Source organism: the organism of the source record quoted next (genome assembly GCF_019968955.1).
Source record: "MAG: Porospora cf. gigantea A chromosome Unknown PgA_NODE_917_length_9541_cov_330.064, whole genome shotgun sequence".
NCBI classification, from domain to species: domain Eukaryota; phylum Apicomplexa; class Conoidasida; order Eugregarinorida; family Porosporidae; genus Porospora; species Porospora cf. gigantea A.
Window position 1 is genome coordinate 1 of NW_027151962.1, and position 9,541 is coordinate 9,541.

General features: G+C 55.3%; 7 protein-coding genes across 12 annotated transcripts; 4 read left to right on the forward strand and 3 right to left on the reverse strand.

Annotated features, from left to right (window-relative positions):
• Positions 1–303: 303 nt before the first annotated feature.
• On the forward strand, positions 304–970 carry KVP18_001280 (uncharacterized protein; the record flags this gene model as incomplete). Of its 2 annotated transcripts, none has more annotated exons than XM_067951147.1 (2): positions 304–531; positions 569–970. In XM_067951147.1, the coding sequence occupies 2 exons, from the start codon at positions 304–306 to the stop codon at positions 968–970; spliced, it is 630 nt and encodes a 209-aa protein (XP_067805768.1). The 2 variants fall into 2 exon arrangements, with proteins under 2 accessions (XP_067805768.1, XP_067805769.1); XM_067951148.1 differs by having other exon boundaries at positions 391–531.
• Positions 971–1,374: 404 nt separating this feature from the next.
• Positions 1,375–3,321, reverse strand: KVP18_001281 (uncharacterized protein; the record flags this gene model as incomplete). 2 transcript variants are annotated; one of them, XM_067951149.1, is made up of 2 exons in its annotated part: positions 1,375–3,002; positions 3,030–3,264. In XM_067951149.1, 2 exons carry the CDS (start codon positions 3,262–3,264, stop codon positions 1,375–1,377), a joined length of 1,863 nt encoding a protein of 620 aa, XP_067805770.1. The 2 variants fall into 2 exon arrangements, with proteins under 2 accessions (XP_067805770.1, XP_067805771.1); XM_067951150.1 differs by having other exon boundaries at positions 1,375–3,321.
• A 205-nt stretch (positions 3,322–3,526) lies between these two features.
• On the forward strand, positions 3,527–4,324 carry KVP18_001282 (uncharacterized protein; the record flags this gene model as incomplete). Its single annotated transcript, XM_067951151.1, has 1 exon — positions 3,527–4,324. One exon carries the CDS (start codon positions 3,527–3,529, stop codon positions 4,322–4,324), a length of 798 nt encoding a protein of 265 aa, XP_067805772.1.
• A 739-nt stretch (positions 4,325–5,063) lies between these two features.
• Positions 5,064–7,211, reverse strand: KVP18_001284 (uncharacterized protein; the record flags this gene model as incomplete). Of its 2 annotated transcripts, XM_067951154.1 has the most annotated exons (8): positions 5,064–5,158; positions 5,187–5,464; positions 5,493–5,750; positions 5,778–6,234; positions 6,263–6,522; positions 6,549–6,737; positions 6,792–7,023; positions 7,076–7,211. In XM_067951154.1, 8 exons carry the CDS (start codon positions 7,209–7,211, stop codon positions 5,064–5,066), a joined length of 1,905 nt encoding a protein of 634 aa, XP_067805775.1. The 2 variants fall into 2 exon arrangements, with proteins under 2 accessions (XP_067805775.1, XP_067805774.1); XM_067951153.1 differs by lacking the exons at positions 5,064–5,158; positions 5,187–5,464; positions 5,493–5,750; ... (1 more) ...; positions 6,792–7,023; positions 7,076–7,211 and having other exon boundaries at positions 5,774–6,270; positions 6,309–6,378.
• A 150-nt stretch (positions 7,212–7,361) lies between these two features.
• Positions 7,362–7,979, forward strand: KVP18_001283 (uncharacterized protein; the record flags this gene model as incomplete). The annotated part of the gene is made up of 1 exon (XM_067951152.1): positions 7,362–7,979. The coding sequence occupies one exon, from the start codon at positions 7,362–7,364 to the stop codon at positions 7,977–7,979; it is 618 nt and encodes a 205-aa protein (XP_067805773.1).
• An 88-nt stretch (positions 7,980–8,067) lies between these two features.
• On the forward strand, positions 8,068–8,785 carry KVP18_001285 (uncharacterized protein; the record flags this gene model as incomplete). Of its 2 annotated transcripts, XM_067951155.1 has the most annotated exons (3): positions 8,068–8,082; positions 8,114–8,415; positions 8,443–8,785. In XM_067951155.1, 3 exons carry the CDS (start codon positions 8,068–8,070, stop codon positions 8,783–8,785), a joined length of 660 nt encoding a protein of 219 aa, XP_067805776.1. The 2 variants fall into 2 exon arrangements, with proteins under 2 accessions (XP_067805776.1, XP_067805777.1); XM_067951156.1 differs by having other exon boundaries at positions 8,081–8,415.
• A 2-nt stretch (positions 8,786–8,787) lies between these two features.
• Positions 8,788–9,541, reverse strand: KVP18_001286 (uncharacterized protein; the record flags this gene model as incomplete). Of its 2 annotated transcripts, XM_067951157.1 has the most annotated exons (2): positions 8,788–9,193; positions 9,222–9,541. In XM_067951157.1, coding segments are annotated over 2 exons (726 nt in total), but the record flags the coding sequence as incomplete, so codon positions are not given. The 2 variants fall into 2 exon arrangements, with proteins under 2 accessions (XP_067805778.1, XP_067805779.1); XM_067951158.1 differs by lacking the exon at positions 9,222–9,541 and having other exon boundaries at positions 8,788–9,171.

The window sequence follows — 9,541 nt, forward strand, 5'->3', positions numbered from 1 at the left end:
AGTCCACTCCCCGAAATTAAGCCCGCTAGACGCTTGCTCAGGAGAGCATTTCCCAAGGCGAAGGCGCCAGTCGTTCGTCAAAGGCCCTCGAGATCTCCCCCAACACCATATGTGGAGAATGCTCAAACGGTGGCACGGTCAGATCCCCCAACACCATATGCGGAGAATGCTCAAACGGTGGCACGGTCAGATCCAGTCGTCCAGCGACACTCAGCATCTGTCGAACTGCTCAATCGATTCTGGCCTTCACCACCTCGCCTTTTCTGCAGCTCCCTGCGTCTGCCCTCGCGGGCGGCGGCGCATATGAACTCGATCGTGGCCCTCCTCAGTGATTACTCGCCCCAACCAGAGGCACAGGACCAGTGTCTGCGGGGCCCTATAAACATCCCCATGATCCAGAGGGAGTTCCCCGACAGAAACCCCTTGCTCTTGGCTGACCATCGCCTCACTAAGCTGCTCAACGGCATCCAGTCAGAAATTTCCGAGGAAGGAGTACTCGGTCTCATTGACGACCTAGCATCCTGTCGAATCGTAAGCGTACCACAGTATCTTCTAACATTTGTTTCAGGGATCCGTCACAATACTTGAGCACATTCTTCACCTGGGGCTGAAATCAGCACTCAGCTCGCCGCTGACAGATATGCTTTTGCTGAGGCCTGTGCGAAACTTCCATCCGTTCTTCCATCTCTCCCCGAAAGCGAACACCTTGTTGCACTTCGCCTCGAAATCCAACGACCCGGCCCTGCTTAAAAAGTTCCTGCAGCGCATCCAACGTGCGGATCTCTGGCCGGAAGGCAAGCCTTTCACTGGACCCATGTGGGTACTGTCCGCCTTCCAACACTCGAATGAATCTGGCTGCTCTCCGCTGGACTGTATCAGCAACGCCGAAGCCCGAAGAACTCTTCTCGGAGACGTGCGAGCCTACATGGGCTCTGTGCAATCAGCACTTGAGAATGCCGCCCAAGCGTGATGTGTGACATAATTCAATGCGCTATTCGCTGTTACTGTCGTTGGCATTAGCTGCTGACGTTTTGTTACGGAGATCGGAAACGGACATCTCGGGCGCCAGTGAGCCACAAAGAGCACGGATAATCAGTCGCTAAAGCCGCAGAGGCTGTGAAGATTCTCGAGTGCAGTCCCGCCCAAGCACTGAAACTGTAGGGAACTCCGAACTCGGACACAGCCTCGACGAAGCCAGCCGGAAATTGGGAAGTGGGTTAGATGTGCAGTAACGACAGGCGCCAAGAATGCGTACGTGGAATCCGACCATTCAACCGAATTGGATATCGATGACCGGGTGAAAAAGACCGCCGATCTTGTGGCACGCTTGATCAAGCTGCAGTCGTCTCCGGGCAAGGCACTCAAGGAACCGAGTCATACATGAATCTTTGCCGCCAGGAAAAAAATGGCGTCTGCGTACAAATCGGACCTGGGGTCTTGCTTCCAAGAGGCTTCCATAATACCGACCGGCAGCGAGTTCGCGGGGGCCTCCACCTCAGATAGAGCTACCTGGACGCTGGCGGCCACGACCATACTGAGTCCCGTCTGAACCACGGCGACCTTCAATGTCTCACGGCACAGCTCTCCGAAGGCAGGCCACAGGTCGAGTCGGAACGGGTAGGGGTACTTTACCTGGTGGGTAAGTGTCATGGGCCGGAGGCCTGTAGTCGCCTCTAGGTCCTCAAGTTGCACCAGCATTGCCGGATGAGACGTAGACGAAATTGCGACAGCTTCACATGTATCGGGCAGCGGAGTGGGCGTCTCCTTCGACTCATCCTTACCTTTGGCCTTCTCACTCTCGACCCGACAATACAGTTTGATACGTCGAGCTAAACTGCCCATGGCGAGGCAGGCAACATGCGGTGGAAACTGCAGGCGGACCGTTTGAAGTACTTCGGGTGCGAAGACTGAAAGCTTCGGATTTTTGCTAATCATCTTCGCCTGTAAACGTTGGCACTCGTTCTTCTCGCCGTGGACTAAGACGATGTTAGGAATGCGCAGCGCCTCTACGAAACCCCAAGTCTGGTCGAAGTCAGAGTGGGCCGAGAACGAAATCTCCTCGAAGCTCGCTTTCACCTTAGCAGCACCATCGGAGATCTGGACGCTCTGAGGATTTCGTCTTAAAGCATCGGCTACTGTGCCCTTGACCGCGTACCCAGTAAGAATAATCTTATTCATAGGGTCCCCCGCCAACAACTCAAAGAGCTCCCGGGACGGTCCAGTCTGCAGCATTCCCGGGGCGGCCATAACCACTGCCGGCTTGTTCGGGCTGGTTATAACACCTTTGATGCTCGACACCTTGCCTACGGTCTGAATGAACCTGAAAGTGAACGGATCGGTGCCAGTCAACATTGCCCTATTCTTAACACCGTCGCCGGCTGAAGATATGAATCCGCTTAGAATGGGCATACATTTGATGCTCAGAGGAGACACAAAATATATAGGGATGTTACCGAGACGCCGCTCATGTTTGCTCCAGAACTCCTCCAGCATGAGCAGAATCTCCTGTGCACGTCCAAGAGCAAAGACCGGCAGCAGACACTTTCCGCCCTTGCTGACCACCTGCTGCACAGACCGCAGGAAGGCCTCTTCGCGCTTCTTCCGAGGAAGCGTTACCCGAATACCGAAGGTAGATTCGCAGATCAGCACATGCACATCCACGTCGGGTATTTCAGCCTTGGGGACGTGCCGATCGTCCTCACGAGAGAAATCCCCAGTGTACAGGACCCGGACGCCTCCAATCTCCACCAAGAACTGGCAGGCCCCGATGACGTGACCCGCTCCGAAGCACGTGATCTTGATGCCGTGCACCTCGACCACCTCGTGGAAGTCTATGGTCTGCACGACCTTCATCGTACGAACTACGTCCTCGACCGAAAACAATGGGCGGTTGTTAACCGTGGGGCCTCCCGTATAAACCCGTGTGTAGTCTCGCCACAGCAAGTTGCAGACGGCCTTCGTGGCCGGGGTCATCAACACCGCTCCCGCAAACGATGTGTGGTCTGTGTGGATCCCATTTAAACACCTACTGAGAAGGTACGGCACGCCTCCGCAATGATCTAGGTGGAAATGAGTGACTAGACAGACATCAACCTCATCCAGGCGAGATTTATCGAAGATTGGCAAGGCGCCGACTCCCGAAAACGCAGGGTGGATGCCGCAGTCAAAGAGAATGGACTGCCCTCTGTAGGTCATGTGTATGCAGGAGCGGCCGACCTCGCAGCCAGCTCCCAGAGGTGTGATCTCCAGATCACTCAAGTCCATCAATTCGAGAATTCTTTTCGATTCGACCAACACACGCTCCGCCTCGATTCGCACCATGTCAATGTTTCATTGGGATCACACTTCTCGATTTTGCTGACCTCGTGTGTGTGAACGTCTGTATGCGCGTGACTGGGAAGAGATGCGAAGCATACCTTAACGAGATGATGAGCAAATCACTAACAGACCTCTCAGCAACTGTTTGTATTCGAGATGCAACAAATGTTCCACGAGAACTCTCATGAGATGGCTAAATTCATCACTAATGAAGGCTTCTAGTTTGCTACTGTTCCCCATCGCGTTCGCCGATCTGCTCCCTGATCCGGAAGCCAGCATGCTCAACGGCCTCCATCTCGAATCCGAGTTCGTACATGAATTCGCCATCACAACTGGGGCCGTCAGCTCCTCCGCTGAACCCATCTGGCCCTGGAACAATGCAGAGGACCCGGGCTGCTATGACCTTTGCGAACTGGAAGGCGGTTCTATCGTCGACATATCAGAAGACTCCATGGTGGGCGAAGCGCTTGAGGATGAATTCGAGGGCTGTGACGAGAACTTCACGAACCTCACACAAGAAGCTATTATCGACGAGGGAGGTCTCGAACTCCAATATGGAAATCTCTCAAACGACTTTCCTTTCCCCTTCACAATCACAATTCGAACCTCGGAAGCTCGCCTTAGAGGCCTCGGGGATAGCGAGGAGACGACAGCTGAAGTGAGTAGCAGCCTGCCCCACAGGGCGGTGGAGAACGGCCCCCTGTACTTCACGGAAGAGAGTGTCTCAGACCATACCACGGCTCACCTCAACGGAACAAAAACAATTCAGTTCAACGTCAGCCGTCTTCCGGACTACCACTGGCAGGTCGAAGTAACGAGCAGGAACTTCCTGGACTACGACCTCTGCGAGACCCAAGTCGAACCTGAAGGCCGCGTCTACGACACCATCACGTTCACAGCTCGCAACTGGGTAAACCGAGAGAGACCCGCATTCGTTCTGAGGTGCCTGTTGCACGGAGAAGTGGAGACCACACACATAGTCGACGTGCAGATGTACCACAACTAGAACTGTTCTGTGACGGCAGGGTCGCGTCTGGCAGCTAGGGTTTGCCACGTTGCGTCGTCGGGGAGGATAGCGCGGTGTCCACCGCATGGCCATGTGACCCTGCATCTGTAGGCAACTTCCCATTTCCGCCGGAACGTAGCTTTACTCAGGTCGATAACCTTATCAACACAGTCTCCAGAGTTCTTCCCAAAGCGAGGCTTTTTGCACTTTCCGCTCTTTTGCAGGATCCACCTGTAGGGACACGGCTTGGAGAAGTCCTGTTCGCAGGTGCATGGCCAAGGCGCATTGCATTTCCGTTGATACTTTTTTTTTCCGCGAGTCGCCCACAGACCAAAGGTTTTGTAGCTGAATACGCTCAGTGAGGGACGCCTACGGAACTGAATTCGAGCAGAGAGGCATCCTGCTCCACAGGAGTGTCGTAGCCGAGGCAACAGGGGCGTGGCAATTCCGGGTGTCAGACTTGTACAGCCAGCCATACGGACACCTCTGACGGAAGTTTTGCTTGCATTTCTTGGCGCATGGCCACTTCACGTTGCAGTCCCACACTAGAGCCTGCCGCCCTGGAATGGAAAAGGGTACGAAGATGACTCTACCGCAGGAGCCCGGCTTTCTCCGCTTCAGCCGTTGCCACTTGCTGGGAGCGAAGTGACAATGTATGCCGAGCTGGCCGTCGAACTTGACAGCCAGCTGGCTGATTTCCCTCTCGGAAAAATCTCTGCTGTCACGGGTTAATCTGTCCTCACTGGAGCTGGCGGACTTTCCGTTCGTCTGGCGTAAAGTGCTTCGGGCAGTGGGGCGTAAGCGATCGCACGCACTTGCCGCCCCCGCAGGGCCCTGAATGAGTATCTTCTTTCCGACATACATTGGTGGTTGCAGGACATGGCTGTGATCCGCCGTAGCTCGGGCACCATATACTGGAAGGCCACTACACGTGGGCACCTGGACGTGATGGTCACCAGCTTGAGATCTGCCCTGCAAACCCCCCGGGACATCTCTCTCCACCCCTCCGGACACCGCGGAGAAACGAAGTCCTGCGGACAGATACGACAGGGCCAGTCGAGGCTGAACTTGTCCGCGACCTGCACTTTCTCGTCGATTGTCATGTCGGGAAAGGGAATCGCTTTGCCCCCAGGAAGAATGCTGTGTGGCCCCGCCTCTGACGCCTCACTCCACCTCTGATAGGCATAAAGTCACTTCCAAACTGGCAGGGTCCGTTACAGGTGACCAACCTACAGGACACGGCTTATCAAAATCCTGCTCGCACGCGGTCGGGACTTCCACCAAGTTGCCGATTTGCTGGAATCCCAGAACGGCTTTCAGGCTGCGGCTGGAGGTTTGTCTAAATCTTGGCAAGCCATCGGTCTCTGTGTCAATTAGGGCATCCAATCGCGCGCTCGATAGACGAGGAAATTCGTGATGGAGTATGCTGTTACTCGAGCCACCCAGCTCTCACCCTTTGGAGCGCTGAAACCCTTGCGCCACTTGCATGTCTCGGTACTGTGTGAGGCCTTGCCCTGCGATCTCTAAGATCTGCTTTCGGGCCTTGGCGAGTCCCTCGTCGTAGATAACTCCGTCCGTCGCGTACTTCTGGTACACATGTTCTCTTTCCTCAGCGCCCTGCACTCTAGGGACCGCCGAGAATTCCGTGAAGTTGCGTACAGCTCCCACAACCCCTCCCACGACCGTGTGTGGTTGGCGGCGGTCCCACACGATAGGCCCTTCGGCTCCGCTTTGCCACCAGGTCAAAGCGTCGTCGGAGCTTCCGGTAAGGTAGGGGGCGTTAGAGCCTTTGACCCGTTCTCCCTGCTGACACACCGCAGTGAAAATTCCCCGCAGCTCCAACGTATACCCAGCAGAGTCAAACAACGCTCCGCACCTGTCTGAGGAAACCGGAGGTCGGATGCAGAAGCCTGGGTTACCCAGGCCGTGGCTGCCTACCCTGATCACTGGGCCTCCAGTTGTGAGGGCACAACCCCATCCACACTACGCCCGACGACCGAGCGAGCGCCGCCTGCCGGCGAGTGGACTCGCGCGGCTTGAACTCCACATGGCATATAACCTCCACTTGATGCATTTTCTCTCTGTCGCCGTAGATGCCAGAGACGTCCATGACGCGAGGACAGGGCCCCAAGTAGTCCAGCGGGGAGTGGCACCAATGTGGCCTGTCTGGGTCCTGGAGCCAGTTCCGAGGACATGCTCTGTGTATGCCGCGGGTGTATCCCACTCGTGGAAAGGCGGGGGTGGGCCGGTTACCACTTGGTGGTACAGACCAGGGAGGCTGTTGCCCTCGATGTAGCTGACGACTGCGGCGCCCTGGCATGGCCAGTGGACGTCGCAGCGGTAGGCCCACTCCTCCCGCATTACGGGCGTGTGATCTTGGAAAGTCTCGTCAGGTATGCACGGCCCTTTCTTTCTGTAAATATGCGATGCGCTGCAACTCTTGTCTTGGTTAACAGTCCAACCATACGGGCAGGGTGCGCTCCAGTCCGTGTGAGCTGGACACGCCGTCACGCAATCCCAATGTGTATTGCACGACGACGCGAGATTAGCTTTTTCTATTGGACTGAAGTCCGTGACGTCCTCATTGCCACAGGGCCCAGCATACAAGGTTGAGGGTTCGCATATATTACCGCCTACATACGTCCAAGTCGAGGGACACGGGAGGTTGTAGTTCCTTTCGCATAGCGGTTCCGTGAGTACTGCGTTCGGCATAGTGGGATCCAGAATTAGATCAGCCGCTACGTCATCTACGCGATTGAGCTACGTCGGATCTGCTGTGGTAGCTCACCAAGTCGTCGAAGGAGAAGGGCCAGTAGCCTCCCTCCTCAAGCACAGCCTCATACAGAAGGTAGGCGACCTGCTCCGCGAACAGAAGAGCCCGAACCATTAAAATTGCCGGCCGAGCACAGCTTGGTGTGTTTTTCGCCCATTGATTCGGTGTCTACCCTTTTGAGATAATCTTCCAAAACACGCATCACCGCGCGTCACGCTTACACTGGTCTGCGCCGCACAGAGTGAATATATTGGCATTAGGTGCATGCTAGAGAAAGTACGCGGTTTCTGCCTGCTTCTGGGGGTGTCCTGGCTGGGATCATTCTTCCACTCAGCGGTAGAAGAGCAACGACAATCCCAGCGGCGGATTCAATCCCTGTTGGCAAATTTTGAATCGGTAGTTGCTGGAACCCCATTCAAGCTTGGATCTCACTCGGGCCAGATCACACTGACTAAGGTGTCGCCGGAAGTGACGCTCACCGATGCACGGCGCGTGGTGCTCGACGACGAGAGCCATCTTAGCGCCTTGGAGCAGAAAATAGTGTCCATACTTCACTTACACCGAGAAGGGTCCTCCGGAACGCCGCCGCGGCCTGATCCGCCATGGTTCCAGCAGCACGGTCTCTTCTATCCTTGGTTTGTGATGGCCAGCAGCAAAAAAGAGCCCCCAACCAAGGACCAGCTGGAATCTGGAGCCTTAGGCGGCATCTACCCTACCTTTTTGCAGGTTCCGGCTTTGCAAGCGCTGGAGAGCTACGGGCGGGTGCAGCAGTCTGATGAACCCGTGCCATTCGCGACGGTGAGCAACCAGCCTCCCACATATCAGTTTCTGTGGGCTCATCATCTGGCACGATTCCACAACTGTAATCTTTCGGGCTTCTAGTAACCAGACGTACATCCGTTCCCTGCCGTTCTATCATTCGATCCTACAAGTCACAGTCTCTATCCACACCGTGAGTGCTCGATAAAAGATGTACAGGCGAAATGTGGGTCATTCCCAGTCTATCCATGGCCCAGTCCTCGCCGTTTTACGGTGCGACATTCCACGTCGACGGGGAGAATATTACACTTCAATCTGAGCAATCGATGGTTGTTGTCCAGCAGCCCGCCATGCCGTCGGACGTCCTGTTTGCTTACTTTGGCGTGGTAGAAGCCGGATCGGCGCTGTCGTCGACCATCGAATTCCAAGTCGACGTCCCACATTCTTTGCTTAAAATGGGCCCGAGGCTGCAGGAACTCCACAGACGTAAGGCAGCCGTATCAACTTCACCAGACTACCATTGTGGCGCTCGCAAGGGCAGCATCCTGGGCTCGACCGTGTAAGTTTGCCAATCCTTCAGTTACAGGTCTCTGGATTTCAGGCGAGTACTCGCCTGCTTTCGACTCTTGACCTGGGAGGAGGGTTACAGCAGCGACGACGTCGAGTGGCCCTTACTCCCCACCTCTCTAGAGCATGAGAGCTACCTGTTATCTCTCATGAGGGATCTTGTGGAGGCCGACATTATGGCCAACGCCCGTTACCAGCCACCAGAGCTCAAACTGGGCGATCTGGAGGAGCAGCTGAGATTCAACTCCTGGGTTTCAACCCTGACGAAGATTTGGAGGTCACGAATGAACTGGGGAGTGTCACTTCTTGCGGATATAGACCAGATGCACAAGATCATCCAGGAAGTTGTCAATGCCAAGTAGAATTACACGAGCTCCAACTCCTCATCGTCCGTGCTCTCGTCGTCCTTGCTCTCATCGTCCTTGCTCTCATCGTCCTTGCTCTCATCGTCCTTGCTCTCATCGACCTTGCTCTCATCGACATTGCTCTTACCGACAGAGCCCTCGACCTTCTTATTCTCTACGTCGTCTGCAAACTTAACGCGCTTTGCTGGGCGGTCCCCTTGCTCGTGTGCCTTGTCCTCAGATTTCTTTGACCTTTTCTGGGCGTACTCCATGGCCTCTTCTTCGTCTGAGGACAGATGCGCCAGGTCGTCCTCCTCCTCTTCCGATCGCAATTTTCCGTGGCGCTTGTAGGTGACTGCCCCACCCATTACCCCTGATCTGATCATTTCGAGTTGCAGCGTCATCCTAGGTCCGATTTCGCGGAGACTAGATCAATGCCCCGCTTATGACTCACGTGACGCCCAGTTTATCCACGGAGCTCTCTAAATCGGCCACCTTGACAACGGTCGTCTCGTCGGCTTCAGATTCGCTCACGTTGCCGGCGCCAGTAACGCCACCAGAAAGGACGAACTCGGACACGTCCGCTTGACTCGCAAAGTTGAGGCTGCGGCCGGTGTTTCGGAGTTTGAGGAGCTTTCGTACACCTCGACTCAGGTCCAAATTCTTTTTGACCACTGAGTACTGGCGCCACGTCACGGTTTCATCGGCCTTGGAGTAGTCGAAGAGAACCACTCTTCGACAGTCGTCCAGTGAGAACTTGGAAGCGTCCACCTT